We start from the raw sequence: 27985 nt of genomic DNA, 5'->3' as shown, positions 1-27985 counted from the left end.
GTAGTTTCACAATGTCCTATGATCATTTTAGAACAAAAGATAATCATTTACTCATTAACGGTTGAGTGTAGAAATGTCATTAATTACCTTACTTCTTTTAAAACACCGTACTTAAGTACAAGTAAAATTCTTGATTTCAAAATGTACTGAAAAAAGAACAAGTGCCCATAAAAGGAACTCAATTACAGTAACATGATTACTTGTAATCCAGTAATTTCAACACACAGAACAGGTTAATGTATAATCTTTAATTCCGGCACTTGGTGTGAGTCAGATTATTATGACTGGCTGAAGTGCACATTACACAGACTTCAGTGAGTCTATGGGACGTCTCATCTCTGGAGCCGTGTCCTCAAACCCAACATCTTCATTGGCTCTCAGTGGTTGTAACTCCATCCGTGGACGTCTCCAAAGACCTGATCCACGATGGCCCTGAACGTCCCCGGCCTCGTCGCCATGATCCTTTTCTACCTTCTGGTTCTGGGAATCGGTGTTTGGGCGTCACTGAAGTCTAAGAAGATGGAGAACAGCTCTGAGGGGAACACAGTGGAGACGGCGTTCCTGGGGAACCGTGGCGTTAGCCTGCTGGTGGGGGCGTTCACCATGACAGGTGATTATACTAACACCTCACCCACTGACCAACAAAACAACAATAATCGGTTTATTTTACCACAATTATTGGATCTTTAAAACAAATCCCGGAAATTTTTAACATTCAAAAACCCAGAGTAAAAGAGTATTGGTGGTAGTGTCTTATGTCTATTGGGTTTTCCAGCTTTTATTCCTACACTCCATCACCACTCTACCAGTCTTTTTAGTAAACATTAACTTCCAGTTGACCACTTCCATCGTTGACTATTATGGCCGCCTATTTTAAATGATCGACGGAAATTACGAAATTTGTTTACTGAAATGTAAATATCATTATTATTATTAAGATCTTATTAGCAGCAATTTCAATATGACATGAAATATACCCACACATGAAGGTTTTGAGATGACATCAAGTCTTTACGCACAATTTTTTTTACGTTAACTGGTGGGTAAAGAGACAAATACCTTATCTTGCGTAAAGTGGTGCTACTAAACCTCACGATAATGCAGACGTACCTCCTGAGGTTATATAGCTATGTAGCATGGACAGTAATAATAATAATTGGCAATAAAACAGGTGCCGTAATGTCTAGCGCGTGTAGCAAATACAGATATAATCTTGCGTGTCTTCTACAGTGTAGAAGAAATGTGAAATAAGGTAACAATTGGCATGTTGCAACCAACTTGAATAGGTGAATAGCACCACCTACAGTACTGGAGGCTAACGCTGTCATTATTAGGACATGAACACCTGTCATTAGCATGAATAAGGTGTTATGAAGGCTGTCATTAAGTGCCCTACCTAATCCCACTAGATCCTTCCACCTAACCCCACAAATGCCAACATAGCTCCAAAGGTGTCAGAATTTGGCAAACAACACTTAATGACAGCTTAAAGCTGATATCCAGAGTTTCTGAGAAATCTATGTTTATGTCTGATTCTTTTGAAATGTGAAAAAATACATAACTAGTCTTTTACTATGGTCTACTGCCGGTGGTCATTCATATACATTAATGTATATAAGTCCCTCCTTCGTCTAATAGACCCCTATACAAATGGAAACGATGGCCGAGTGCACCCAGCCAATAGGCTTCAACTTCCTGTTTTTGAGACTGTCAATCAAAGTGAATGCAGAACTGCACGGAAACAAGACCTGACCCATAGACCTATATCAATGTGACCTTGTTATGTTCCACAATGCGTGTGAAGGCAGTTGATCTACAGAATACTTGATGTTTTGTTCCACTCGTGTTGCTTTTTTGGTCATAGAAGTTAGAAAGTGTCGATTTGTACGGTTGCTGTACGGACAACCCCCGGTGCTATTGGTACGGTTACCGAAGTACACGTATGTAGCGTCTTAGGTTATAAACCAACATCGCAACAATTTTTAGGGTTAGGGTAAGGTTTAGTCTTAGTCACGTGACCTAAACTGGCCAATGATTGACCTATCATGTTTCCTAAAGTTGCCGAATGGGGGCGCTGTGTATGGACAGAATGTCGGTATATTGATACGGCAACTGTACGGATAGCAACTGCCTAGAAGTTATCAGATGACACCTCTGAATCTTTCAAACAGCGACCTGTGTTGGAGGCGGCTTCATCCTGGGGGTAGCGGAGTCGGTGTACGACCCTTCTAAAGGTCTGGTGTGGGCTCTGATTCCTGTGCAAACCGCCATCTCCTTCACCATCGGAGGATTGTTCTTCGCCAAACCCATGAGAGAGCAGAAGTTCGTCAGCATGATGGATCCGTTTCAGAGAGCGTACGGCAAAAAGCTCACCGCAGTGCTCGCGGTTATTCCTGTTGTGGTGGAAGTGATCTACGTACCTGGACTTCTGCTTGCCTTAGGTACACACACACACACACACACAAAGTAACAACACACACTCCCTGGATGTTCTCCCTTTTCTTCAGGAGCTACTATGAGTGTAATCCTGGGTCTGTCCTTTGCTGTGTGCGTGTGGATGTCGGCGGCCGTGGCCATTGTGTACACCATGCTGGGAGGACTCCGGTCCGTCGCCTACACTGACGTCATCCAGATCAGCCTGGTGATGTTCAGCCTGGTCAGTGTTTTGGATGCTTTGTCATCCTTTTCTTTCATTTTTGATGCATTTTGTGAGTTTTTGGAGATTATCTGGACTTCAGTCCTTTTCTACTTGTAGCGTTCAAGCTGCTCAACATCAGAATTAATTTTTTTTTGTCATACAGAAATTTGTCTTGATTATCTTGACAGTTTAAAACAAATGCGGGGTCACGGGCCTGATTTGTACAACATTAAACGATGCGTCGACGCAAGTTTTTGTCGTCAAAATGCTGAATTATGTTACTAATCATTTTTGCATTAGTGTTAAACTAAGATGATCTATATATTTAACTCTATTTTGTGTGTCTCTACAGTGGTTATGCGTCCCCTTCGTTCTGCTCTCTGGAAGCTACGTTGACATCAGTAAAACAGCGTTGACCCACACCTTCCAGGAGCCGTGGCTGGGCCGGCTGCAGCAGGACGACGTCGGGAGATGGATTGATATCTTCCTCATCATGGTGAGGTCACACTTTGCTCTGAACCTTCAAACACACAAAGTGTGACAGGATGGGGTTTGGTTTCCAGACTGTGGGGAACATGGCCACCCAGGACTTCCATCAGAGGACGTTGTCCTCCAGCTCCACGTCCACCGCTAGAGGTATCTGCTTCATGGCCGCAGGGGGCGTCCTGGTCGCAGGCATCCCACCAGTACTGGTGGCAGCTGTCGCAGCTTCAACTGGTACGCTTGAACTGTATTTGACTGGAAGTAATACGCAGTTAGGGAACAAGTCTTTAAATCTTTCTTTGTCCCTTTTCTGACACTTTTTATGACTTTAGCTACCTTTTGCCAATAAATATAATTTCTTCTTATTTTTTGTCCATTTTTGCAAGTTATTTTTGACACTGAAACTTGTCCTTTCTTTAATTATTTTGGACACTTTCCATCCAAATAAGCTGCATTTTGCCCAATAAATACTACTTGTTTCCTTTTTTTTTTTTTCCCCCCACATTTTTGCCTTTTTTCACTGTCGTTTGCCACATTTTGCCATTACATACCACCTGGTTCGTCTTTATTTGCCCACTTTTGACTGCTTTTGGCCCATTTTAGTCACTTTTACCATGTCTGCCTGTACTTGCTCATCAAAAAAAAAAAAACAAACGTAGCAGACTGGACCACCGGGACAATGTCCGGTATGCCAGATGGCCAGTCCATCCCTGATTGTGAACCACTAATCAGTAGTGAACCATTGTTCAGGAGGGAACAGAAGTAAACCATTAACAGTTAATGAAGGAATATGAATGATGGGGATTGAACTGTTAAAGCATTGAAGCTTGTTCTGGTTTCAGACTGGAACTCCACCTCCTATGGAGCGCCCTCGCCCTATGAGCGTGGAGAAGGAGCCATGATTATGCCCATCGTCCTGCAGCATTTCACTCCGACTTTCATCTCGGCGCTCGGGGTCGGGGCCTTGGCGGCAGCTGTGATGTCATCCGCTGACTCGTTCCTTCTGTCTGCATCCACCGTCTTCACACACAACATCTATCAAGCTATCAGGAGTAAGGTGAGAACCACTCCTGATCCTGAATCTAAGAGTTTTGATGCTGAAACAATATTGTCGGAGCCAAGATAACTTAGAAGACTTTAATCAGTCATGACTTCAAATTAAGAAGAAAAAAAAATTCTCTAAAATACAGAATTTGGGGTTCTTAAGAATTGGGTTTGTTGAAAGAGTCCAGGCACTATTGCCAGCCACTAAAACATGGAACATTTGTAAACAGCTTTCGCCATTACGACCCATTGTAGTCACTTTACACTCTTTTCTTGACACGTTTTGCCAATTTTGGACCATATTCACCACCTGTTACCATGTATGCCTCCACTAACTCGTCAAAAGAGAAAGTATAACGTAACAGACTGGACCAGCCCAGTAACCCTAACCCCACAATACCAACATAGCGCCAAAGGTGTATTAATTTAGTGAACAACACGTAATGACGGCGTAATATCAGCCTTATGTATATAACTTTAGGTAAAGTGTTGCCAATATTTCTTTTACAAGTGTTTAAAGTGTGAATGATGATGGTAACATTGCCTTACTCTGTGTTTTCTAACATTCCTTATGCCCAGGCCTCGGACCAGGAGCTGCAGTGGGTGATCCGTCTGTCCATCATCATCTTTGGACTCGTTGGGACATCTATGACTCACTTTGAAGGAGGAATCCTCGTGTTCTGGATAGTCGGTTCGGATCTGTCCTTTACCATCATCCTGCCTCAGATGCTGTGTGTCCTCTTCACACGGGTTTCTAACGCGTACGGCGCCGTGGCGGGATACGTGGTGGCAGTAGTGATGAGGTTGCTGTGCGGTGAGCCGCTCTTCGGCCTTCCTGCGGTTTTGACTTTTCCAGGCATGGTGCCTGTAAAGACGGTGTGTATGGTGGTCGGTTTACTGTCCATCCTGACGGTTTCCTCTTTGGCCCAGTACCTGCTTGACCACGTTTTCACAGTGAAGCAGCGAAGTGTAGCGGCACCAGTAGGAAGTGAAGCGGGTGACAAAGAAGTTTCAGCTCCCATGCTGGTGATCAACTGTTAAATTATTATTGTTTTTTTTTTATGGGAGGTGGCTCGAGAAGTTGTATGTGAACAATGGTTAAGAGTCAGGTGCTAAATAGTGAAAATGCTTCTCTGCATCTGTCTACAGGACTCCACATCCCACAATCCAATGTGTGAAACCTTTCAGACAACGTCAATGAACAGTGTTTACAGTGGAGATGAGAACACACTTTCGAACTTTTACATTTTTTTTTTTTCCAGCAATTGATCCTTAATTTATTGATCTATGAGGCCTAACTACATGTCTGGAAATTATCGTTTCCAGCAGCTTTAATAAAAGTTGATTATTTGGATGTCTTGAAGTTAGTCCTGGGACTTTATTGCCCTAATTGCGATTAATTAATTATATAAAAAACGTGCATATGATCGCCCCTTTTTGCACTATAAACAGTGCACAACCTTTCTCATTACACAAGTTCCCAGTATACCCATATAATCTATTATTTTGCACTGGTCAGTTTCCACTTCTCATTTAAATTGAGATAATTGAAAATGGCCTCCAATTTTGGGGCATTTTACTCTTCTGTCATTTTTCATGCCTCATCTCAGAAAAAAAATTCAAAAGCTTTTCAAATTTTATACCTTACCTCCGTTACAAGGTGTTTGAATTTTTTTCCCCCCGTTTTTATGCCTTACTATAGCTGTATCCACATTTTAAGGCGTTTTAATTTTTAAAAAATGTTATTATGCCATACTTTATAAAGCCTTACCTTAGTTTATTGGCATTTGAAATGTTTTCTCCAACATGTGATTAAATGTGATTGTGTTATTATTCCAGGTCGGTTTCAGACAAACTTCAGGACACGTCATCATTAAAGCTTCTGTTCATGTTTCCAGCTTCTTATTTTCTGTAAAGTCTGTTTTTAAAACTCTTTCCTTACAAAATAAAAAACTTTAAAACTGTGTTTTTTGTGTTTTTTTAAAAAAAAAAAAACTCTTCAGAGAGAAATATTGCTCTCTAATGTTGAATGTGTTAGAAACAAAAGATCAACCATCATCATCGAAGGTCGATCATTGGCCCCAGTCCACATACACATTTTCAGGTTATTCAGGGTTTTTTCTTCTTCTGGAAGCTGGTGAGAGTGGCTGAAAAAAAAAAAAAAAAAAGGGGGTGTGGTTTAGAAAATCGGGCGTGGTTTAGAAAATCGGGCGTGGTCACTTTAAAAATGGGCGTGGTCACTGGAAAATGGGCGGCGCTATGACGTGCATGGGGCGTGGTCTAAAGGGGTGGGGCTTCGAGTGGGCGTGTCATGACGCTAGAGGGCGGGGCGTGACGTCATAAGGGCGGGGCTTGATCTATATGATATATATGAGTTCCGACAATTTTAATTGTGTGAGGAGTTAGCAAACTCAGTAAAACATGGGCTCCCCTGCTGAGGTCTGGGGTTCAAACCTGAGGGAGGAAGGTTGAATGTTTTTAGAGTCTTACAGACACTTATTTTAAAATTACTTTTCCTTCTTTTTCCTGCCTCCCCACTCTCTCCCTTCTCCCTCTTCCCTCACTCCCTCTTTCCACCCACCCCCTGTTGGCCACTCATTTGATTCATCACCTCACTCTGGCTTTGAACCCAGCATCTCTCACACATCAGACAGTGTATTAACCATCTGTGCTATTTGTTCACACCAAAAACTGTTTTGGAACTTTTACTGCTCACCAATTTAGCAGAAAGATGCCAAAAAAAAAAAAAAGTTTCACCCCGAGAATATTCATGAGACGAGGAGCCCCGCCCCCTGTCAGTGCATGTGTTGGAGATCAGACTGGATCTGTTTGCTCTCCTTAGTGGATCCTTCACTCTTTTACACTTTCTCACTTTTATGAAAACATTTCCAGAACAAACGACAAAGCTGCTCCTGTTTACAGTGCATAACATGTTAAAAAAAAAACACAAACATTAGTTAGTGGGAAAAAAGTGCAAGTTAAAAAATTGGAATAAAAAAGATGAATATTTCATATTATGAAGAAGATAAAACTTATTGCACAGAAGTGTTGGGTTTACATGTGAGAGTAGTTTCCAGATTGTTCTACCTGAGGACTCTTTACAATAGCTGTGATGTTGTCTGACCATGAGAAGTCATCAGAGATCTGGACTCACAGGAACCTGAATGTGTGGATCCTCTGTTGATGTAAAAGGGGGAGAGGGTCGGTTCTGTTCCCATGATGGTTGGACATGAAGCTCCGTCAGCTCTGATAAACACTAAATCAGAGGTAAGGCTATAGTAAGGCATAAAAGCTGAAAAATTTAAGATTTTTTTTTTCTGAGATAATGTTATCATATAACTCTAAAACTAGTGCAAATATGATAAGCACACTTAAACTGGGATAAAAATGCATTAAGGCATGAAAAATGAGAAAAAAGTGACAAACACCTAAAATCAGAGGTAAGGCTATAGTTAGGCATAAAAGCTGAAAAATTTAAGATTTTTTTTTTTGTTAGATAATGTTATCATATAACTCTAAAACTAGTGCAAATATGATGAGCACACTTAAACTGGGATAAAAATGCATTATGGCATGAAAAATGAGAAAAAAGTGACAAACACCTAAAATCAGAGGTAAGGCTATATAGCAAGGCATAAAAGCTGAAAAATTTCAGATTTTTTTTTTTTGAGATAATGTTATCATATAACTCTAAAACTAGTGCAAATATGATGAGCACACTTAAACTGGGATAAAAATGCATTAAGGCATGAAAAATGAGAAAAAAGTGACAAACACCTAAAATCAGAGGTAAGGCTATATAGCAAGGCATAAAAGCTGAAAAATTTCAGATTTTTTTTTTTGAGATAATGTTATCATATAACTCTAAAACTAGTGCAAATATGATGAGCACACTTAAACTGGGATAAAAATGCATTAAGGCATGAAAAATGAGAAAAAAGTGACAAACACCTAAAATCAGAGGTAAGGCTATAGCAAGGCATGAAACTAGAAAATTTTTGGATTTTTTTTTTCTGAGATAATGTTATCATATAACTCTAAAACTAGTGCAAATATGATGAGCACACTTAAACTGGGATAAAAATGCATTGAGGCATGAAAAATGAGAAAAAAGTGACAAACACCTAAAATCAGAGGTAAGGCTATAGTAAGGCATAAAAGCTGAAAAATTTCAGATTTTTTTTTTTTGTTAGATAATGTTATCATATAACTCTAAAACTAGTGCAAATATGATAAGCACACTTAAACTGGGATAAAAATGCATTAAGGCATGAAAAATGAGAAAAAAGTGACAAACACCTAAAATCAGAGGTAAGGCTATAGCAAGGCATAAAAGCTGAAAAATTTCAGATTTTTTTTTTCTGAGATAATGTTATCATATAACTCTAAAACTAGTGCAAATATGATGAGCACACTTAAACTGGGATAAAAATGCATTGAGGCATGAAAAATGAGAAAAAAGTGACAAACACCTAAAATCAGAGGTAAGGCTATAGTAAGGCATAAAAGCTGAAAAATTTCAGATTTTTTTTTTTTGTTAGATAATGTTATCATATAACTCTAAAACTAGTGCAAATATGATAAGCACACTTAAACTGGGATAAAAATGCATTAAGGCATGAAAAATGAGAAAAAAGTGACAAACACCTAAAATCAGAGGTAAGGCTATAGTAAGGCATAAAAGCTGAAAAATTTCAGATTTTTTTTTTTGTTAGATAATGTTATCATATAACTCTAAAACTAGTGCAAATATGATGAGATATGAAGTCCCATTCACCACCTTTTCAATGCATTTTGAAATAATAGGTTATTTGATTTTAGTCTCGTCACATTTCCTGAGTTTTGCACGATGTGCGTCTAAAATAAGAAATTATTTATTCATTCATTATTAAGTGGAATGTCATATTTTCTCATGTATACTGATAATCACTCTTTAACTAAACAAATGTGTTTTCTGTGATACAAAAATGTTCCTACTTCTATGCTTGTGATGACAAATGTTGATTTAAAAAATTACTTTCAGGTACTGCACTACATGTTTTAGCATTTAGAAAATGTTTGATATTTATTTTTACAACAGCTTAACTGTCATATATCGCTTCGACAAAGAACACTAAGTAGGATTTTGTGAAAAATGTCTTTTTTTTTTACCACTCAAAAACAAATTAAAGACCTAATTACTCTCATCTGAGACATATTTTTGGTTAAATTGCATGTTTTTTTTACTAATAAACTGACCCTGGTCTGGAAAAACAGGCATATACTGTAGTAACTTCCCATATGACTGATAAATGTTTTCCCAATACATTTACATTTGTAATAATAGCAATAATAATGTGATTAATTTGATTTTTTTAAAAATCATTATCTATGTCATGTATTTTATTATTTACCATACATAAATATGTTGATTAAAAATCAGTTAAACTAAGGCTGTGCAATTACGATTTCTATTAATACACTCAACAATTACAAAAGATAAATAAATGAATAAATAAATAAAAATAAAAAATAAAAAAATTGAGAAAAACGATTAAAAAATATACATAAATGTTATTTTTTACATACATTTGTTTTATTTGCCAAATAAAACCAGCTTCCACTTTTTAGGATATCTACAAAGAATAAACATTGGAACACACAAGAAAAACAAAAAACAAAAGGGAACATACTTGAATAATATTTTAATTAATACTTTGCACCTTTTTTTTTATTTTATGTATTTACATTAAAATAATAAATGTGCAAATGTTTTATTTATGTTTAAAGAATGTATTTATGTATTAGAAAAACAACTTTTTGGTTGACAAATAATTGTTTACTTTGAATAATCGAGATTTTAATTATGATTAAAATAATCAATATTATAATTTTTTTCTGGAATCGAGCAGACCTAAGTTAAACACAATATTAAAAATGAATAACTTGTTGATTAATTAATTTTGTGAGAAAATAAACATTGTTTTGTTCAAAACTGTTCCGAAAAATACGATTATCGCCTTTTAGTTCTCACAAATATAATATTACAATGCAAACTATCATCTAAATAAAGACCTGAATACACATCAACGTTTCCTTGGTTCTACTTGTTTTGAAACGGACAACTAACGCTAATATTTAGAAAAATCAGTGATTTTTTTGTCGCACTTTAATAGTTCAGGTAATGCACAATAAGCTTCCAACCAAGATGGCGCCGCCTGATTACGTCAAACCTAATCAGCTGTATCTGTTAATGACGCGTCTACGTAATTTCGTAATTGAGGTCTATGGTTTTGAATGTTCACATAGTAAACATCCACCATTATAACCAGTGGCTTATTTAAAAACCTGTCTACTTAAACAAAGACAATCATGAATTTTATTATTAATACGCATAAACTCACCTGAAACACGTGTGTCGAAATCAGCTTCGAAAATGCAGCTTTTACCAACGTTTCACACCTAAAAAAGTCACAAACTTCATATTTTCTCTGTTCGAGTGCATAAATTCAAGTTCTGCAGCCTAAAAACCGAAATTTTTGTTGATTTACGGCATGTTTACATCTTAGCCTGGTCGCCGAAATATGACGTCACGGTCATTTTTTTTTAAATTTCTTAAATTAACTTTATTGTAAATATGCAAAAAATAAAATAACTATTTATTCATAATGTTAAGTAATTACACAGACATAATTATAAAAAATAAATATAATATTGGATGATTTATTTTAATCATTTAAAAGAAATAGTCGTTTAAATAATGACTTATCAGTATTAATTATTTAAGTATCGAAAATGGTTTTAAAAAAAATACAAAAAACAATTATGAAAAAACTTATAAAAATAAGTGTTTACGCAGAGGTAATTACAAAAGTAATCTATGATCTGTTTTACTCATTTACAAAATAAGTAGTTTCAATAATTATTTATTATCAATAATAATTATGTATAATTAACAATTATACAAAAAAAATATGAAATAAAATATTAAAAAAGTTGTGAAAACTCTTTATTCATAATATTAAGTTTTTACACAGAGATAATTATAAAAATAACATTGATCTAATCCAGTCATTCAAAAAACGAGTAGTTTTTAATATTTATTTAGTTTTTTAACAATTATATATTAAATTAAAAAAAACAATTATGACCCACAATCAAAGTGTTCTTTTAGAACAAAATAAAGAAAATCTTGATACGGTAATTAAATGGATCGTTCTTTCTTAAACTGGTTAATTAAATTTTCAACCACGAGAGGGCAGTATTGCCATTAATGCAGCTCTTTACGTCCTTTAAAAGGTATCAGATTTTTTTTTAGAATATCCAACGTTTTATCTTTATTAATGGACTTTGATTATTCAAGTGTTGCTGTTTTATTTTTATTGGAAGATTAATTATTTATGAGCTTGTTTTTCACCCTTTTTCTCACTTATCACGCCTTGGGAAGGAGGTGCAATTACAAAAAGAAGCCACAAGAGGGAGACGGAGGAAAACACCGTTCTTACGTACTTTGAAACCTTATGATAAATATAAATAATAATTTAAAAAACCTCATAAATAAATAATAAAATATAAAAATAAATAATATTAAAACATGAAACCTAGTGACTTCTTGAAAACCTCACGAATATAAAACAAAATAGTAAAAAAAAAAACCTGTTTGAACAGAGCCATTAGTTAATTTATTTATTTAGTTTTTTAACAATTATATATATATATATATATATATATATTTTTTTTTTTTTTTAAATAAAAAAAAACAGTTATGACCCATAATCAAAGTGTTCTTTTGGAACAAAATAAAGAAAATCTTGATGCAGTAATTAAATGGATCGTTCTTTCTTAAACTGGTTAATAAAATTTTCAACCACGAGAGGGCAGTATTGCCATTAATGCAGCTCTTTACGTCCTTTAAAAGGTATCAGATTTTTTTTTAGAATATCCAACGTTTTATCTTTATTAATGGACTTTGATTATTCAAGTGTTGCTGTTTTATTTTTATTGGAAGATTAATTATTTATGAGCTTGTTTTTCACCCTTTTTCTCACTTATCACGCCTTGGGAAGGAGGTGCAATTACAAAAAGAAGCCACAAGAGGGAGACGGAGGAAAACACCGTTCTTCCGTACTTTGAAACCTTATGATAAATATAAATAATAATTTAAAAAACCTCATAAATAAATAATAAAATATAAAAATAAATAATATTAAAACATGAAACCTCGTGACTTCTTGAAAACCTCACAAATATAAAATAAAATAGTAAAAACGAACCTGTTTGAACAGAGCCATTAGTTAATTTGTTAAACATGCTGTGCTTAATTTTTCAGTTTCAACAGTTTAAAACATTTTTCAAATAACCAAAAATGATAAAGTCAATCTATGTTAATGTGACACAAATAAATTATGTTATTATTAAACTAACCAGTCGGTTACTATTTAGTTTTTGTTAGATTTTACATTAATTCAATACTTTAATTGAATTTCATTCTTATTTTCTTACATTTTTAGTTTATTTTTGAAAAAATGTATGCAACTTTGTATTATTTTACTTTATTATATATGATCAAATTTCTTTTTACTTTACTTTATATTTTTTCGGTGACATTTTCTGTTTATTTTTACTTCATCATATTTGATCACATTTAATTTTAATTTGTGTTTTATTTTTCTTACTTTATCATATTCAATTAAATTTTGTTTTACTCTAATTCTGTTTTGTTTATTCTGTTTTTTAAATTTCTAATTTATTTTGTTACTTTATTACATTTTTTCAATTTTCATTTTACTTTATTTTGTGTATTTTTTCGTTACATTTTATCTCACTTTATTTTATTTTACTTTATTATACTCCATTACATTTTGCTTTACTCTAATTCTATTTTATTTGTTTTGTTTATTCTGTTTTCTATATACTTTTTGTTACATTTTATGTCACTTTATTACATTTTATCTGACTATAATTGTATTTTAACAAGTAAATCATGTTATTATGGTTTCATCAGTTTAGATTTGATCTAATTTAGTGAGCACAGCCTTAAATATTGAGAAAAAATAGGTTTAATCTTATCATTATTCTGGTTAATGTATAGAAAACATAATTTATCCCCCGCCCACACACAAACACGAGACACACCGAGGCCGTGTAAACACGTAAAAGGAAATATATATATATTTTTAAAAACGAAATAACAAAAAAAAAAGCCAACATTTCATACAGAAGAGCCGATGCTTAGGTCATTTACACAGGACTGGAAATAAAATTAAAAAAAATACTTCACTCCGTAGTGGCACCGCCCCCCCCCCTTACACTGGCACCAGTTTGGTGCCACTTCTGGTAAAGCACAAAGAGGTTAGGGTCACACACTGAGCTTCTTTTCAGGGTTAATATTATACACTGGCTCATATGACAAACGCACCATTGAAACATTTACACACACGTTTGTTATTTTCTCTCCCTGCGGGAATTCTCCTCTTATATATTTATAATAGTATTCTTAGTTCATTTTTTTTGTTTTTTTTTTTAAAGACAACAGTTAACAGCTCCAAAAACTGTGGATCTAAGATCAACAAGCCCCGCCCCTTACACACACACACACACACACACACACACACACACACACACACACACACAGGTCCGTTACAAACATGGCTGAATAAGGTAGTGGTCTTTGTGGTGAAACCAGGGGTGTGCATCAGGGTTGGGGTCAATTATAATTGTAATTGCGTTATTGATAATTACTTACAATTATTATGTAATTATAAGTTTATTTTATGATACATTTGATGTTACTTTATTATATATTATTTTAATATAATTGTATTTGATTTTCTATATTTTATTTTGTTACATTTATTGTTACTTTTACTTTATTATATTTGATAAAATTTCCTTTTAATATAATTGCATTTTATTTTTTGTTTATTTTATAGATATACAGTATATATATATATATATATAGTGTATTTTACAGCTGTTATCATTAGAGATGCTAACAGGAAGCTAACACAAGAAGGACAAGTTATTTAATATTTATTAAATGCTCAGTAACTAATTGATTCTGAATTTTTTTGGAATTGAGAACGTAATTGTAATTGACTTTCAGGGGAAAATAATAATTGTAATTTAAAAAAAAATGCTGGTCATTGTAATTATAATTGAATAGGAATAAATGTAATTGACTCCAACCCTGGTGTGCATAGATGTTGTTACAAACGACCCCCCCCCCCCCCCCCCCCCCCGAGCTTCTCTCCTTTTCTTTCACTTTTTTTTTTTTTCCCAGTTCAGAAGTAAAATGTCTTTTTTTTTTTCTTCTTCATCATCATCATCATCATCATCGTCGTTGTCGTCCCATTTTGTGCAAACTGAGATGTAAACAAAGACCCAAGGATCGGGAACGGTTGAGGGACGGGGGGGGGGGGTAGAGAAACGCTGAGTGTGCTCCTTCAACCACCTGAAAGGCACCGCCGCCTCGTCATGGTGGAGGGAATAAAAAAAAAGAGGGCGGAGCCGAAACTGCCAAGTTTTCTGTGCTTTGTTTGTTTGTTTTCCAGAGTTTTGTTGTGGCCACTTGAGCAGTTTCTTCTTCTTCTTCTGTGCTTCTGAAGTTTGGGCGGCGCTGGTCGGCGTGGAGACGAAGGAGCCGTACCAGGCAGCCCCATGAGAACGCTTACGGTCATGCTCGCTACTTAGCCTTTAGCCCGCGGTTAGCATCCATCCATTGGTTAGAAAAGAAAAGTAGAAAATGTGTACGACCCTGCCCCCACCCGTCAGCTATAAGGACAGAACCATATCCACTTCCTGTCCTGGTCCTTTTTATATATATATTTATATATCTGTATATATGTACACCACCACTAATGCCTCCATCTTCTTCTGCCACTTTCTTCTTCTTCTGTACAGACACAGTTCTGCTGGGAGTGGTGATTGGACGGGTGTGGGTGTGTCAGTAGACCCAGGAGACGGGCACCCACTGGGTGGTGGTGGACACCAGGTCCACGGCCTCCTCCAGCAGGCGGATGGTGTCGTCGATCTCGTTGTTGATGATGGTTTGGTCGAAGTAGTGGGCGTAGGTGGTCTGGAGCATCTCAGACTCTTTCTGGAGCCGCTGCAGCGAGTCGTCCTGGGGAGGGTGGGGGAGGGGGGAAAGGTTAATACGATGACTCATCTGATTCTCAGTGTTTACAAACCTCAGAACAATCCAGTGTTTCCGTTACTAATTTAATAATTGAATAATAATAAGCTAGCAGGTTTTGTTCATATCTGATTTACTTAAATAGTTTTTTATTTTGTTAGATTTTTATGTCATTTTGTTTTATTTTTCTTCATATTATATTTAATTTTTTTCATGTGATTTTATTTTGGTGTATTTTAAGAATTTATTTTGTTAGATGTTATTTTATGTCTATTATCTCTATTAAAATGTATTTTACTTTGTTACATTTCTTGTTACTTTATTTTATAGTATTTCATTGTTTGATTTTATGTCATTTAACTTTATTGATCTACTTTATATATGTGTATATATACATATATATATATATATATTTTTTTTTTGGTATATTGTACAACTTTATTTTTGTTAGATTTTATGTTACGTGATTTTTATTTTACTTTATTTAATATATATATATATATATATATATAATTTATTTGGTGCATTTTTTCACAGTGTCTTATTTTATTGTTATATTTTATAACATTTAAATGTATTGTACTTTATTAAATTACATTTTTTTGTTGCCATTTTTCTTTGGTATATTTTCTGATTTGTGCGACATTTTTCATGAAACAAAATTCTTCCATGTATTTTCTCTGTAAATGCATTTTGGTTTTTTTTTCCCTTTTACAATTTGAACTCACTTTTCATACTGTTATTTAAATGGAGTTTTGCTGCCATCTGCTGGTCATTTCCAGTCTTTGCTGCTTTTGTTCTCGTTTCTCCACATTCAAAATTGCGCCCTCTAGTGGAAAAATGAGGATTAGCAGGTAAAGTGTCCTCTAATCTAAATAATTACACAAGGGGCCAGATTGATTCACCTATCGAGCCAAAACCGATATTACGGGCACGGACTTCTCGTCCAACATCAGTGCCTGACCTTATAAATGCTCTATCAATGAACGGGCACTGATTTCCAGAGAAACACTCTAAAATCTTATAGCAGGGGTGTCAAACTAGTTTGGTTCTGGGGCCACAAACAACCACGTTTGAACTCAAGTCAACAGAATTTATTATTATTTTTTTCTTAAGGGAAAAAAAGAACAACTTCCTCATAAAAATTGTAAAGATATGCAAAGAAAAATTGCAAGTTTTGTTGAATTTGTGAATTTTAGTGTCCTGAGACATCTGGAAATTAATAATATGCTTATTTATTGCTAATTACTGAAGGACTAACTCCAAATGAAAGGTTTGGTAACATTTTCCTCACACTTTTATGTCCCGTCTTAAAGGGATCCTCCACTGTTTTTACCAATGTGTCCTAAAACCTTTGAAACGTCCTTATTAGAAGATCTATGTCTAACAAAACCCTGTGCGCCGCCACGTTGAAATGACATCATCAGTGATGTGATCAGCCCCTTTTAGTCCATGGAGTTCTATATGAGCGTACAGGATCATTTAGCAGCTTTTTCAGTCAAAATGACAACTTGTGCTGCTTTGTGTTGCTCTAAAAATCAGTCAAACTTAAACAAAATTGATCTGATGTTTCGTAGATTCATTGTTTAAGTTTGACTGATTTTTAGAGCAACACAAGTTGTCATTTCAAAGGTTTTAGGCCACATTGGGAAAAACAGTGGAGGATCCATTTAAAGTTAACATTGATCAGATAAAATGAGGCAGAAGTGAGCGTGATATGGACGAGAGGAGAGAGAGAAGCACCACCACCACCACCGCCCAAATTAAGGGATTATCTAAGGGATTAAAGGGTTTACACAAAATCAGAAGAAACAGGAACGAATCAAGGATGGAAAGCTGCTACACACACACACACACACACACGGGAATCTTCTACAATCTGGCTTTGATCTGCAGTTCATCTGTACTTACAGGGAGCTTCCTGCACCACTTTGGCACCTTTGGGTGCAGAATGAAAACGGGCATGCCAAAGAAAACACAAACATGCTTAAAGCAAAACCAGTTGAGTGCAGTGACGACGTTTCCACGCTTTAACATTAGTCAGAGACACAAAGAGCAGCGTGAGTCAGTTAGTGACTAACACGGTCTAATAATACAGACGCGTGGCTGTACCTCGGTCATGCTGGGGGTGATGGTGGGAGCTGCGATGAAGACCACGTAGGGGGCAAACTCAGCTGTTCGGAGGATCTTTAAAGCCTGCAAGAGAGTTTGAAACACTTCTTTAATCCAAAGTAAAGAAAACGGAATTATAAAAGTATAAAATCAATGAAAATCAACTGTAAAAATAATGTAACTGCAACACAAACATATTAGTAAATAAAAAACAATTCACTTTTGTAAATTACTAAAAAAAAAATCAATGAAAATCAACTGTAAAAATAATGTAATATCAATAGAAAAATAAAAATAGTAAATAAAAAACAATTCAGAATTTTTTTTCTCACTCAACGACTGAAAAATTCAATGAAAATCAACTAATAAAATGACAATTTATTTGCAATACAAAAATACTGGTAAATAAAAAGTAATTTTTATAATGTTTATTCATTTGTACACTTTTTAAATTTGTAAATTAGTGAAAAATTCAATGAAAACCAACTGTAAAAATAATATAATATCAATAGAAAAATAAAAAATAATCCAGATTTTTTTTCTCATTTGTAAATTCGTGAAAAATTCAATGAAAATCAACTTTTAAAATGATAATTTAATTGCAATACAAAAATATTTGCAAATAAATAATTCTTAAAAAAAAATCCTCATTTGAAAATTAGTGAAAAATTCAATGAAAATCAATAAAATGCATTGATTTTTTTCGACGTCGTTACCTGAGGCTCCACATCCAGGATGGCGATCATTCCCTGGCCGTGGATCTGTCGGATGGTTTCCAGTCGGGTGCCGTACATGGCGTCCTCGTGGCTGCCGTACTCCAGGTAGTCGTTGTTGCTGATGTCCTGCATCATTTGGTCGTGGGAGACGAAATAGTAGTTCTTCCCGTTCTCCTCATCCTTCTTTGGAGGCCGAGTTGTGTCTGAGCCAAGAAATGAGGACAATTTAATCATGACACACCAAAAAAATGAGGACAATTTAATCATGACACACCAAAAAAAAAATGAGGACAATTTAATCATGACACACCAAAAAAAATGAGGACAATTTAATCATGACACACCAAAAAAATAAGGACAAATTAATCATGACACACCAAAAAAAAAATAAGGACAATTTAATCATGACACACCAAAAAAAAAAATAAGGACAATTTAATCATGACACACAAAAAAAAATAAGGACAATTTAATCATGACACACCAAAAAAAATGAGGACAATTTAATCATGACACACCAAAAAAAAAATGAGGACAATTTAATCATGACACACCAAAAAAAATGAGGACAATTTAATCATGACACACCAAAAAAATAAGGACAAATTAATCATGACACACCAAAAAAAAAATAAGGACAATTTAATCATGACACACCAAAAAAAAAAAATAAGGACAATTTAATCATGACACACCAAAAAAATAAGGACAAATTAATCATGACACACCAAAAAAAAAAATAAGGACAATTTAATCATGACACACAAAAAAAAATAAGGACAATTTAATCATGACACACAAAAAAAAATAAGGACAATTTAATCATGACACACCAAAAAAAAAAATAAGGACAATTTAATCATGACACACCAAAAAAAAAATAAGGACAATTTAATCATGACACACCAAAAAAAAAAAAAAAACAATTTAATCATGACACACAAAAAAAAATAAGGACAATTTAATCATGACACACCAAAAAAATAAGGACAAATTAATCATGACACACCAAAAAAAAAAATAAGGACAATTTAATCATGACACACAAAAAAAAATAAGGACAATTTAATCATGACACACCAAAAAAAAAAATAAGGACAATTTAATCATGACACACCAAAAAAAAAAATAAGGACAATTTAATCATGACACACCAAAAAAAAAATGAGGACAATTTAATCATGACACACCAAAAAAATAAGGACAATTTAATCATGACACACCAAAAAAAAATGAGGACAATTTAATCATGACACACCAAAAAAAAAATGAGGACAATTTAATCATGACACACCAAAAAATAAGGACAATTTATTCATGACACACCAAAAAAATTACACATATGAACATATGAAATGAGGACAGTTCTATCATAAAGAACATTCAAAATTAGGATATTTAAATCATAATGCACCAACAAAATGAAGATATTCTTTTTTTTATCATAACTCACCTACATTAAATTTGTATGACAACCCCTTATAAAATGCAGATTTTTCTGTCATAATGCACCAACAAAATTACATTTTTTTTTTATATATATCATAACGCACCTACAAAATTAGAACATTTTAATATGAAAACACCAAAAATATGGGTTCATTTTAATTATAACAAATTTTTTTTAACACACCTACTTATATAATATAATGCACTGAGAAAACAAGGACATTTTAACACCTTATTTTTACAACCATTGAACATTTACATTTGTTAAAACTGCTTCCAGACCAAAAGTTCTTAATTTCCTCATTCCTTCCAAATTCATTTAAAAAAAAAAATAAATAAAAAAATGTGTTTTTTGCTTAGATTTGATCTTGGGCCCAAAAATGGAGCTGAACCAACTTTTAACACACTATTTGTGAAGACGGTACCTGTACTCGTCACTCAAATAATTTATGTATAATTGAAGATATAAGTCACACATAAGTCTGAGATCTGAACACAATAACATATAATCGTGTGTGTGTGTGTGTGTGTGTGTGTGTGTGTGTGCTTACGAGGGATGGGGTAGGCGAAGCGTTCAGGATGTTTGGTGATAAGTGTGTTCTTGATGTGCCGTCTTCCGACTCCGTGTGCGCCTTGGGACCAGAAGAGGAAATATAACAGATCAGTGACAGAAACACAGGATTATCTAAATCAAACAACTTGAGGTGTTTTATTCTGAAAAGCTGTCTCTACACGAGGTTTTAAACCTACCGAGCAGAACGAGGGTTTTCCTCTTGAACGAGGGGATTTTGACCACTTCCTCGTACGTCACCAGGTCTAGTTGGTCAAACACTGCACGATTAGAGAGGTGGAGTTAGCAAAGGTAGCTAGCTAGCTGTTTGTATGATCAGATGGGTGGGGTGTATGAGTGGTGGTGGTGGTGGTGGGGGGGGGGGCATGTTTACAGGTACAGCAACAGCCTTGCAGTACATCAATAAATGAGAATCAGATCAAACACAGGCAGGTATTAGATTAAATATTACTGTACGATACTTACATGCAGCCATGTCAGTGGGTAAGAGACAGCATGGAATATGGACAAAGGGGAAGGAGTGGAAGGGTTAATCCAACAGACAACACAACTCAACCCAAAGACAGAAAAGCTGGAGGGAAACCATCAGCTGTTAGTCACTGAAAAACAGTCGAGGAAAGCGACAGACGGGGGAGGACGGAGCAGGAAGTCACTGTGTCGCCATTTTCATCACAGTGCAGGAATCCAAAACAACGGATGCTGAACTCAGGATGTTTAAATTATTAATTAAGTAGAAAAAAAAGAAGGTAATTAAACATAAATGGTGACACGGCGACTTTAAGTCATTCTCAAGTACCTTGTTGGTCAAGTTTAAAAACATTATCTGAATGAGAGGCACAATGACGCTACAAAAAAAATTCACATTAAAGCAGGGGTTTTCAACCTTGGGGTTGGGACCCCATGTAGGGTCGCCAGGAAATGAAATGGGGTCGCCTGAAATGTCTAGTAATAATAAAATAAAAACAATTACTCTTTAAAATTGTTTTTGATTAAAAAAAAAGAAAAGTGATTTAAGTGTTTTAATTGTAGCAGTGTCCTTAGAATAGGGGTTTTCAACCTTGGGGTTGTGACCCCATGTAGGGTCGTCTCAAAAATAAAATGGAGTTGCCTGAAATGTCTAGTAATAATAACATTTTAAAAACTACTCATTAAAAGTTAATTTTTTGAAAAAAAATAAATAAAAAGTGATTCATTATTTAATTGCAGTAGTATCCTTAGAATAATAGTTTTCAACCTTCGGGTCGAGACCCCATGTAGGGTCGCTTGAAAATAAAGTGGGGTCGCCTGAAATGTCTAGTAATAATAAAATAAAAACAATTACTCTAAAATTATTTTTTCTTGATTGAAAAGAGAAAAAGCGATTCATTTTTTATTGCAGCAGTGTACTTAGAATAGGGGTTTTCAACCTTGGGGCCGTGACCCCATGTGGGGTCACCTGAGATGTCCAGTAATAATGAAATTAAAAGATTACTCATTAAAATTTTATAGTTTTTGGTTTTAAAAAAAATACATAATATCACAGAAATAGATATACAGTGCAGAAAAAGGAAGAAAGCTCAACAAGCTTAAATAATTATGATTTTTCAAATTAAAACACCGCACACAATCTTACAATACGTTCAATTCCTCAAACATATATCTAGTAGTAGGAATAGAATTCTGTATAAAACTAAGCGAGTGTATGATATAAAATGGGGTCACGACAAGAAAAAAAATTGGGAACCTCTGTATTGTTTGGCTGCATCTTTTATTTTGAAAGTCCTGTAGTGGCTGACGTACCTGCGTTGTGCTTGGCCAGGTATTTATCTTTGTACTGCTTCTTCTTCTTCCCAAACCAGGTACAGCTGGCCTGCTGCTCCTGCTTGGTCTTCTCCATGGCGATGCACGCCACACGCCTGCCCACACAAGCAGAAAAAGGTCAGCCACTTGGCAGCCAATCACAGAGCTTCCTCCACGGAGCTCCGCCTCTCACCACTCCTGCAGCTCCGGGGACGGGATGAGCCCCGCTGTGGCATTCTTGGTGTTTTCCAGCTTGCCCTGCCACCAGTTGTGGTCGTCCTTGGAGATTATCTGGATGATGTCGCCCACGCGGAAGCGGATGCCCGCCTCTTTGCAGGGGATGAGGTCGTCTTTGGCCGGGTCGTACTCGAACTGAGCGCGCACGTAGATCTGTGTGAGGGGGGAGAAAAAGTGACACGCGCTGAGTCTGTGGTCAATCAGAGAGACGAGATGAACTTATGGAGATGCTGTCTGGTGCCGCACGGCGGGAAAATCTACAGGACAGAAGCCAAAGCAGGAGAAAGCACACGCACGCACATACACACACACATACACAGGCACACACATACACGCATTCACTCACACACACACACACACACACACACACACACGCACCCATTCACACACACACACACCCGTCCACGTTACTTGTACCTCAGCACATCCACGGGAGAACGTTAACGAAGCTTTGCTAGCGCGAGAATCTAAACACCAATAGGATCAGGGCACAGACGGCCATGGCGGGGTGGGCGGGGCCAGCTGGGATCTACTGCTACAAAGTGTGTACCACTACTAGTACTAAATGGATGGACGTCTTACCTTCATGGACAATTTGTCCTTCATAGTAGGTCTGCAGATCTATGGGGTTGAGAGCATCACACACACACACACACACACATGTATATACATAGATATATCATGCAGTAGAAAATGACATGGCATGAGTTGTGTTGTGTTTTATTCTGAAAGGGAGGCGGGAGGATGTTTTGATCACATGATGTATGCGTGCAACTTTACATTGGAGTTCCACCCACACACACACACACACACACACACACACAAACAAACGCAGATTGAACCCGTGAATGTGGAGGGGGAGGGGTTTCCTACCAGGCGGCCTTTGGGTTGAATCGTGGATGGCAAATCCTGCATAGAGAGAGAAAAAAAAGGGCTTGCTTTTATTTTGAAAGGTAAGAACAGTCATGTGGAGACAGGGCCACCTATAAGGGGGAATAAAGGGGAGAGCTTTTTGGGGCCCATCCATAAAGGTATATAATTAATTATTCATCTGAATAACATCCACTGTTATCCAGGAAGTTTATTATTATTATTTGTGCTATAGTATATATTCATCTTAAAGATGTAAAGCCTTGTTTTAATCAGAAATAAAATGGGTTAAAAGTGACCAAAAATGGTGAAAAAGCTGGCGAAATGGGATTTGAAAAACCACAGAAATTGGTTAAAAGTTGCAAATTAGAAAAAGTGATAAAAAGGGTTTAAAGTGTCAATACCGAAACAATTAGACGGAACAATTAGTTTAAACTGGTAAATAATGGGCATGAAAAAATGTGAATGTGGTAAAATTTGCAAAAATAAGCATGACATATGGTAAAAAGAGGTTAAAACTTAAAAGTGACTAAATTGGGTCAACATGTGTGACTTTAGGTGGAAAAAGTGGTGGAAAGGGTTTATAAGTGCCGAAATGTCTTGAAATTGGAATAAATTGTGCAGGAAAGACATTGAAATTTGATGGAGAAGTGGCAGAAATGGGAGTAATGTAGCAAAAATATGGCAAGAAAAAAGTATGAAAACAGGTTAAAATAGTTTGGTGAGGTTGAAGAAAAAGAGTAAAAATATGCAAAAATGGGCTCTAATTGTAAAAAAAAAAAAAAAAACCCTTGCAGTGTCTTGTGAACCTAAATGGGGTCCTGACACCAAGTTTGAGAACCTCTGGTTTAGGGTTAAATGGTTAAAATCATTAATCATTAAAAAAATACTACTTTTTATTAGATTCTAAGGATGCTTGACGTACCAGGATGGAGCTGGTGACGCTGGCGTGGCCGTTGGCTGGCGACTGTCTGGACAAGTCTGGAGACTCTTTCTGCATTTATAATAAACACAGAAAAGGTTAAAGCCACAGTGCTGTGTGTGTGTGTGTGTGTGTGTGTGTAAGTGTGTGTGTATGTATGTGTGTGTGTGATCACCCACATCACAGGACATGGACTGGGAGCGGTAACTGGGGACGATCTTGAAGGTGATGCTGCCTCTCATCTCCCTCTGAAACCACGAGCCAATGAGGAATGAGGGTGGATGCGTGTGCTGCTCAGAGACAGCAGCTGATTGGTTGTCACTCACCAGCATCTTCTGGAGCTGTTCCACCGTCTGATTGGCCACGCTGATGCCGTTAATCTCTCTGATCTCGTCTCCCACGTGGAGGGTTCCTAAAGGTAAAGACCAAGATGATGATGAAGACCCCAACACGTGGACTGGGGGTCTTATTCGGGTGCGTAGTCGTACCTTGTCGGTGAATCATCCCACCGTGCATGATGCGCGCCACGATGCAGTGGTTGAGTTCGTTCATTTTCAGGGTGATGCCCTGGAATGCAGAGAGAGAGTCAGTGTTACATGATCAAACTGAGGCGGGGGGTCCCGTCAGTGACCCATGGGCGTACCATGGGCTCGTCCGTGTTCTTCTGAAACTGCACCAGGCGAACCCGGGTCACGTTCTCCAGGTCCATGTCTCCGTTGGTGCTGTCGGGGGAGTCGCCGTTCAGGTAGGGCGAGGTGGGGGGAGGGGTCACCCTCAGCGCCTCGTCGCTGTACACCTCGTGGGCCACGACGTCGTGGGTCTGCAGCAGAGCCTGGACACACGCAGTGAGTTCATGAAACCAAACAACAGGCAATACAGAATCACACCAGAGCATCTCAACTGTAAGGTTCTCAACCAGTGGGCCAGGATCCCAAAGTAGGTCGCGGACCTGGTTTTAGTGGGTCAAATGAAGAGACTGATTTTATTTTAAAAATTAGATTTGTTTGTCCTGCCAGGATTAGATGAGTTTTTGTTATATTGTATATTTATTTTTGCAGATTTAAACACCTTTTGCTATTTCTTCTAATAGTAATAATACTAGTTTTTCCACATTTAATTTTTAAAGAAAATGATGAAATATTAGTGACATAAGTAGAGATTTTTCTGATTAATGTCACACTTTAATCACCAACACAAACAACAAACACAGCTACATTCTTGAATAGTTTTCCAATGCTTTGGAAAAAAAATAATCCCTTCTTCCTAATCGAGTGTGACGGGATGAAAAAGCCAAGCGAGCAGGTCTAAGAAGACCACGGGCTAATTGGATTAACTCGACCTTAAAGCGTGACTGATTCAGCACAGGCACACACACCTACATTCTGCTTCCAACGCAGCTCAAACAAGCTAGCAGCACAAAACGCACGCAACTACACAAAGGCAAACACGGCAACGACAACGAGCTTAATCTGACTTTCTAAACTCAATCCTGCAGACATCAAAGAAGCTCCTTCACATGGTTTCTGGGAAAGTGCGATACCTTTGCAGGAAAGCCATTAGTGTCCTTCCCCTCAGCTCGTCCTGCGTCCACGCTGCAGCCCTCCAGCATGTGCTACCTACCTCCTGCTATAATACGTCCCTCTCCGCACCAAACGCTTGCCAAGCTCAGGTGCTAAGCAGCTTTGTGACTAAGGGAGTTAGATGAACCCGTCTTTTCACACAGCGGGTTGTTGTAATCACATGCACACACCAATTAGCCACCTTCAAAGGGAACGAGAAGCAGCGCGGGTGTTAACACGTTAAACGCCGTTTTTTTCCCCTCTGTCACGGCTCACCATGAAATGTGGCTGTGTGAGGATCCTCCGCAGCTCTTTAACTTCCATGTTCTCCGGGTAACAGGAGATGGTTTCCAGTACCTTATGAGGAGGAAACAGACATAAAAACATATAAATATGTGTGTAAAGCTAAAGGTTTACTAGTGTTTGTGATGAGGCGTCACCTCTTTGGCTCTCTGCACGCCGTCGCTGGGAGGGTTTCTGATCTGAGGGGACGACCTGGTGTTGATTTTGTCATAAAGCTGCAACAGAAAATGAAAAACTATCAACTCTTCAAGTCTAAAATTTAAACAGAAGACAATTCTTTAAGCTTAAAGCTGCTGGAGACGATAATGTTTAATCAGATAAAGACATAGATCCATAAATTCAAGATCATCTGCTCAAAAGAAAGATTGAAATTGCAGCTAGAATTTGTCGGAAAAGATTCTGGCATTGCATTGTGGGATGTGGGGTTCTCAACCTTCAGAACCTTAGTGGGGTCACTAAGAATATATTTTTTAACAATTTGAGCCTATTTTTGCTTATTTTTTCTGCATCTACACCAAACTTGCCATATTTCAACCTATTTTCATCACTTTTTTGCCACATTTTTGCTCCTTTTAAATGCATTTTTTTTTCTAAATTACTCCCATTTCTGCCACTTCATCAAATTTCAATGCATTTTCTGCATTTTTTCTACTTTCAAGATATTTTCTGGACATTTTTGTCACTTTTAACCTCTTTTCACCACATTTAATTCTTATCTTTTGCCAATTTAACCACATTGACAACTTGTCATGGCCATTATTTGCCAGTTTAAACTAACTGTTCCAATATTGACACTTTGAACCCTTTTTACCACTTTTTCTGTCCGTTTTTGGCCACTCTTAATTTACAACTTTTAACCAATTTCTGTGCTTTTTAAAAACCCATTTTCCACCATTTTTGGTCACTATTAACCCATTTTATTTCTGATTAAAACAATAATTTATAGCTTTAAGATGATTGTATGCTATGGCACAAATGATAATAAACTTCCTAGATAACGGTGGATATTATTCAGATAAATAAATAAATGTGTTTAACACAGATTCATAGAACAATCGACCATCATTTTACAGGTACAGTGGGGGTCCTTTATTTTGGGGGTCTGTAAAGGTTGAGAACCACTGTTTCTACAGCAGCTTTGCCCTCTTGTGGATATTTTTGGTATTGTTATAAAGTTCCCGCGTTAATGAACTCACGTCTAACAGGGTGTGGAGGTGCTGATCCTGGAAGACGCTGTGAAGGAAGTCCATGTCCTTCTCGCTGCAGTCTGTCAACGCGTGAATCTCCTCTAAGCTGTCCAACACCTGCGACACTGCCCCTGTACACACACGCACACACACAGCAGAGTTACACATTTTGATTAAAAATTAAAAACTGAAAAAACACCGAAAACATTCACAAGTACACCAAGCAAACGCTCCACAATACACATAATGCAAGCAATAGACAACACACACACACACAACAACATACAATACACCACCAAAACAACACAAAAGACGACACAATCACAGACTTAACACACACACACACACATATATAGAAACAGTCAGAACCATTTAACCCCAAGTACCTGCTGCATCGCCCACACATGCAGCAAAAGCAGAAAGACAGCGGTACATGGAGTCAATACAACATCAGAGGAAAGTCACGTTAGAAAGTCACAGTGTGGATGAATCGGGGAAGGGGGGCGGGGCGGGGCGGAAGGAGAGGACAACAGTGGAGGAAACACGAGCTTCGTCTGAAAGGCGACGCACATACATGAGATGATTCTGTGACGGTAGAAAAAGATGCTTTACAGAGGTCTTTGAGTCACACTTTGATAAATCAAAATAAAAGCCTTGCTGCACACAACCACCTTTCGATGATATTATCTCCTTTCTTTTCCCAATTTTGATGAACAGAACTGTTGGCCAATCATAATCATTAACATCATCATCATAAGCAGCAGCAGCACCTCCAGGAATAAGATGGTAATGCAAATAGTCTAAAACAGACAAGGGCAACTGGGCCCCCAATGTGCAAGGCAAAAAACAGAAAAATACACAAAATGACTTAAAGAACAAAAATACAATCATTTACTTCCGAAACACATGGCAACTACAATTATACACAAATAACAGGAAAAAAAAAATCGACAACAGAAAAACACAAAATTGATTCCAAAACCACAAAGACAACAGAAAAAT

At 36.6% G+C, this 27985-nt stretch overlaps 2 protein-coding genes and 1 long non-coding RNA gene across 18 annotated transcripts in view; 1 reads left to right on the top strand and 2 right to left on the bottom strand.

The window, feature by feature from the left end:
* Positions 1-217: 217 nt before the first annotated feature.
* On the top strand, positions 218-6058 carry LOC114476931 (high affinity choline transporter 1-like). Its single transcript, XM_028468949.1, has 7 exons — positions 218-610; positions 2172-2441; positions 2508-2656; positions 2991-3134; positions 3202-3355; positions 3964-4178; positions 4745-6058. The coding sequence occupies exons 1-7, from the start codon at positions 427-429 to the stop codon at positions 5204-5206; spliced, it is 1578 nt and encodes a 525-aa protein (XP_028324750.1). The 5' UTR covers positions 218-426; the 3' UTR covers positions 5207-6058.
* LOC114477065 (uncharacterized) lies at positions 4323-10722 on the bottom strand. Of its 2 annotated transcripts, none has more exons than XR_003675664.1 (3): positions 10549-10722; positions 7253-7421; positions 4323-6312 (listed from the first exon to the last, which is right to left on the bottom strand). It is a non-coding gene; the product is annotated as an uncharacterized LOC114477065 (long non-coding RNA). The 2 variants fall into 2 exon arrangements; XR_003675665.1 differs by having other exon boundaries at positions 7253-7342.
* Positions 10723-14408: 3686 nt separating this feature from the next.
* Positions 14409-27985, bottom strand: part of LOC114476805 (peripheral plasma membrane protein CASK) — a 47171-nt gene continuing 33594 nt past the window's right edge. For 4 of the 15 annotated variants that reach the window (XM_028468745.1, XM_028468773.1, XM_028468781.1 and 1 more), the window contains 17 exons: positions 26993-27114; positions 25934-26011; positions 25770-25850; positions 24578-24766; positions 24423-24501; positions 24261-24346; positions 24114-24182; positions 23938-24006; positions 23016-23051; positions 22725-22763; positions 22099-22295; positions 21906-22021; positions 20306-20386; positions 20107-20187; positions 18107-18309; positions 17391-17474; positions 14409-15266 (listed from right to left, as the gene is read on the bottom strand). In XM_028468745.1, the coding sequence (XP_028324546.1) occupies positions 15090-15266; positions 17391-17474; positions 18107-18309; positions 20107-20187; positions 20306-20386; positions 21906-22021; positions 22099-22295; positions 22725-22763; positions 23016-23051; positions 23938-24006; positions 24114-24182; positions 24261-24346; positions 24423-24501; positions 24578-24766; positions 25770-25850; positions 25934-26011; positions 26993-27114 (1787 nt within the window). In that variant the 3' untranslated portion in view covers positions 14409-15089. Of the gene's footprint in view, positions 15267-17390; positions 17475-18106; positions 18310-20106; positions 20188-20305; positions 20387-21905; positions 22022-22098; positions 22296-22724; positions 22764-23015; positions 23052-23937; positions 24007-24113; positions 24183-24260; positions 24347-24422; positions 24502-24577; positions 24767-25769; positions 25851-25933; positions 26012-26992; positions 27119-27369; positions 27882-27985 lie in introns of those variants that run through there. The other 11 variants (XM_028468815.1, XM_028468824.1, XM_028468841.1 and 8 more) reach the window with 8 other exon arrangements.

Source organism: Gouania willdenowi, chromosome 2 (assembly GCF_900634775.1).
Source record: "Gouania willdenowi chromosome 2, fGouWil2.1, whole genome shotgun sequence".
NCBI classification, from domain to species: Eukaryota; Metazoa; Chordata; class Actinopteri; order Blenniiformes; family Gobiesocidae; genus Gouania; species Gouania willdenowi.
The sequence above is the reverse complement of the archived record's forward strand: the minus strand, read 5'-3'. Positions and strand labels throughout refer to the sequence as shown.

What these genes read in the sequence shown, in the direction of transcription:
- LOC114476931 (XM_028468949.1), top strand. Translation starts at nt 427, where the DNA reads ATGGCCCTGAACGTCCCCGGCCTCGTCGCCATGATCCTTTTCTACCTT. An exon ending in TGGACTTCTGCTTGCCTTAG is followed by an intron (nt 2,442 to 2,507) that starts GTACACACACAC and finishes CCTTTTCTTCAG; the next exon opens with GAGCTACTATGAGTGTAATC. An exon ending in AGCTGTCGCAGCTTCAACTG is followed by an intron (nt 3,356 to 3,963) that starts GTACGCTTGAAC and finishes TTCTGGTTTCAG; the next exon opens with ACTGGAACTCCACCTCCTAT.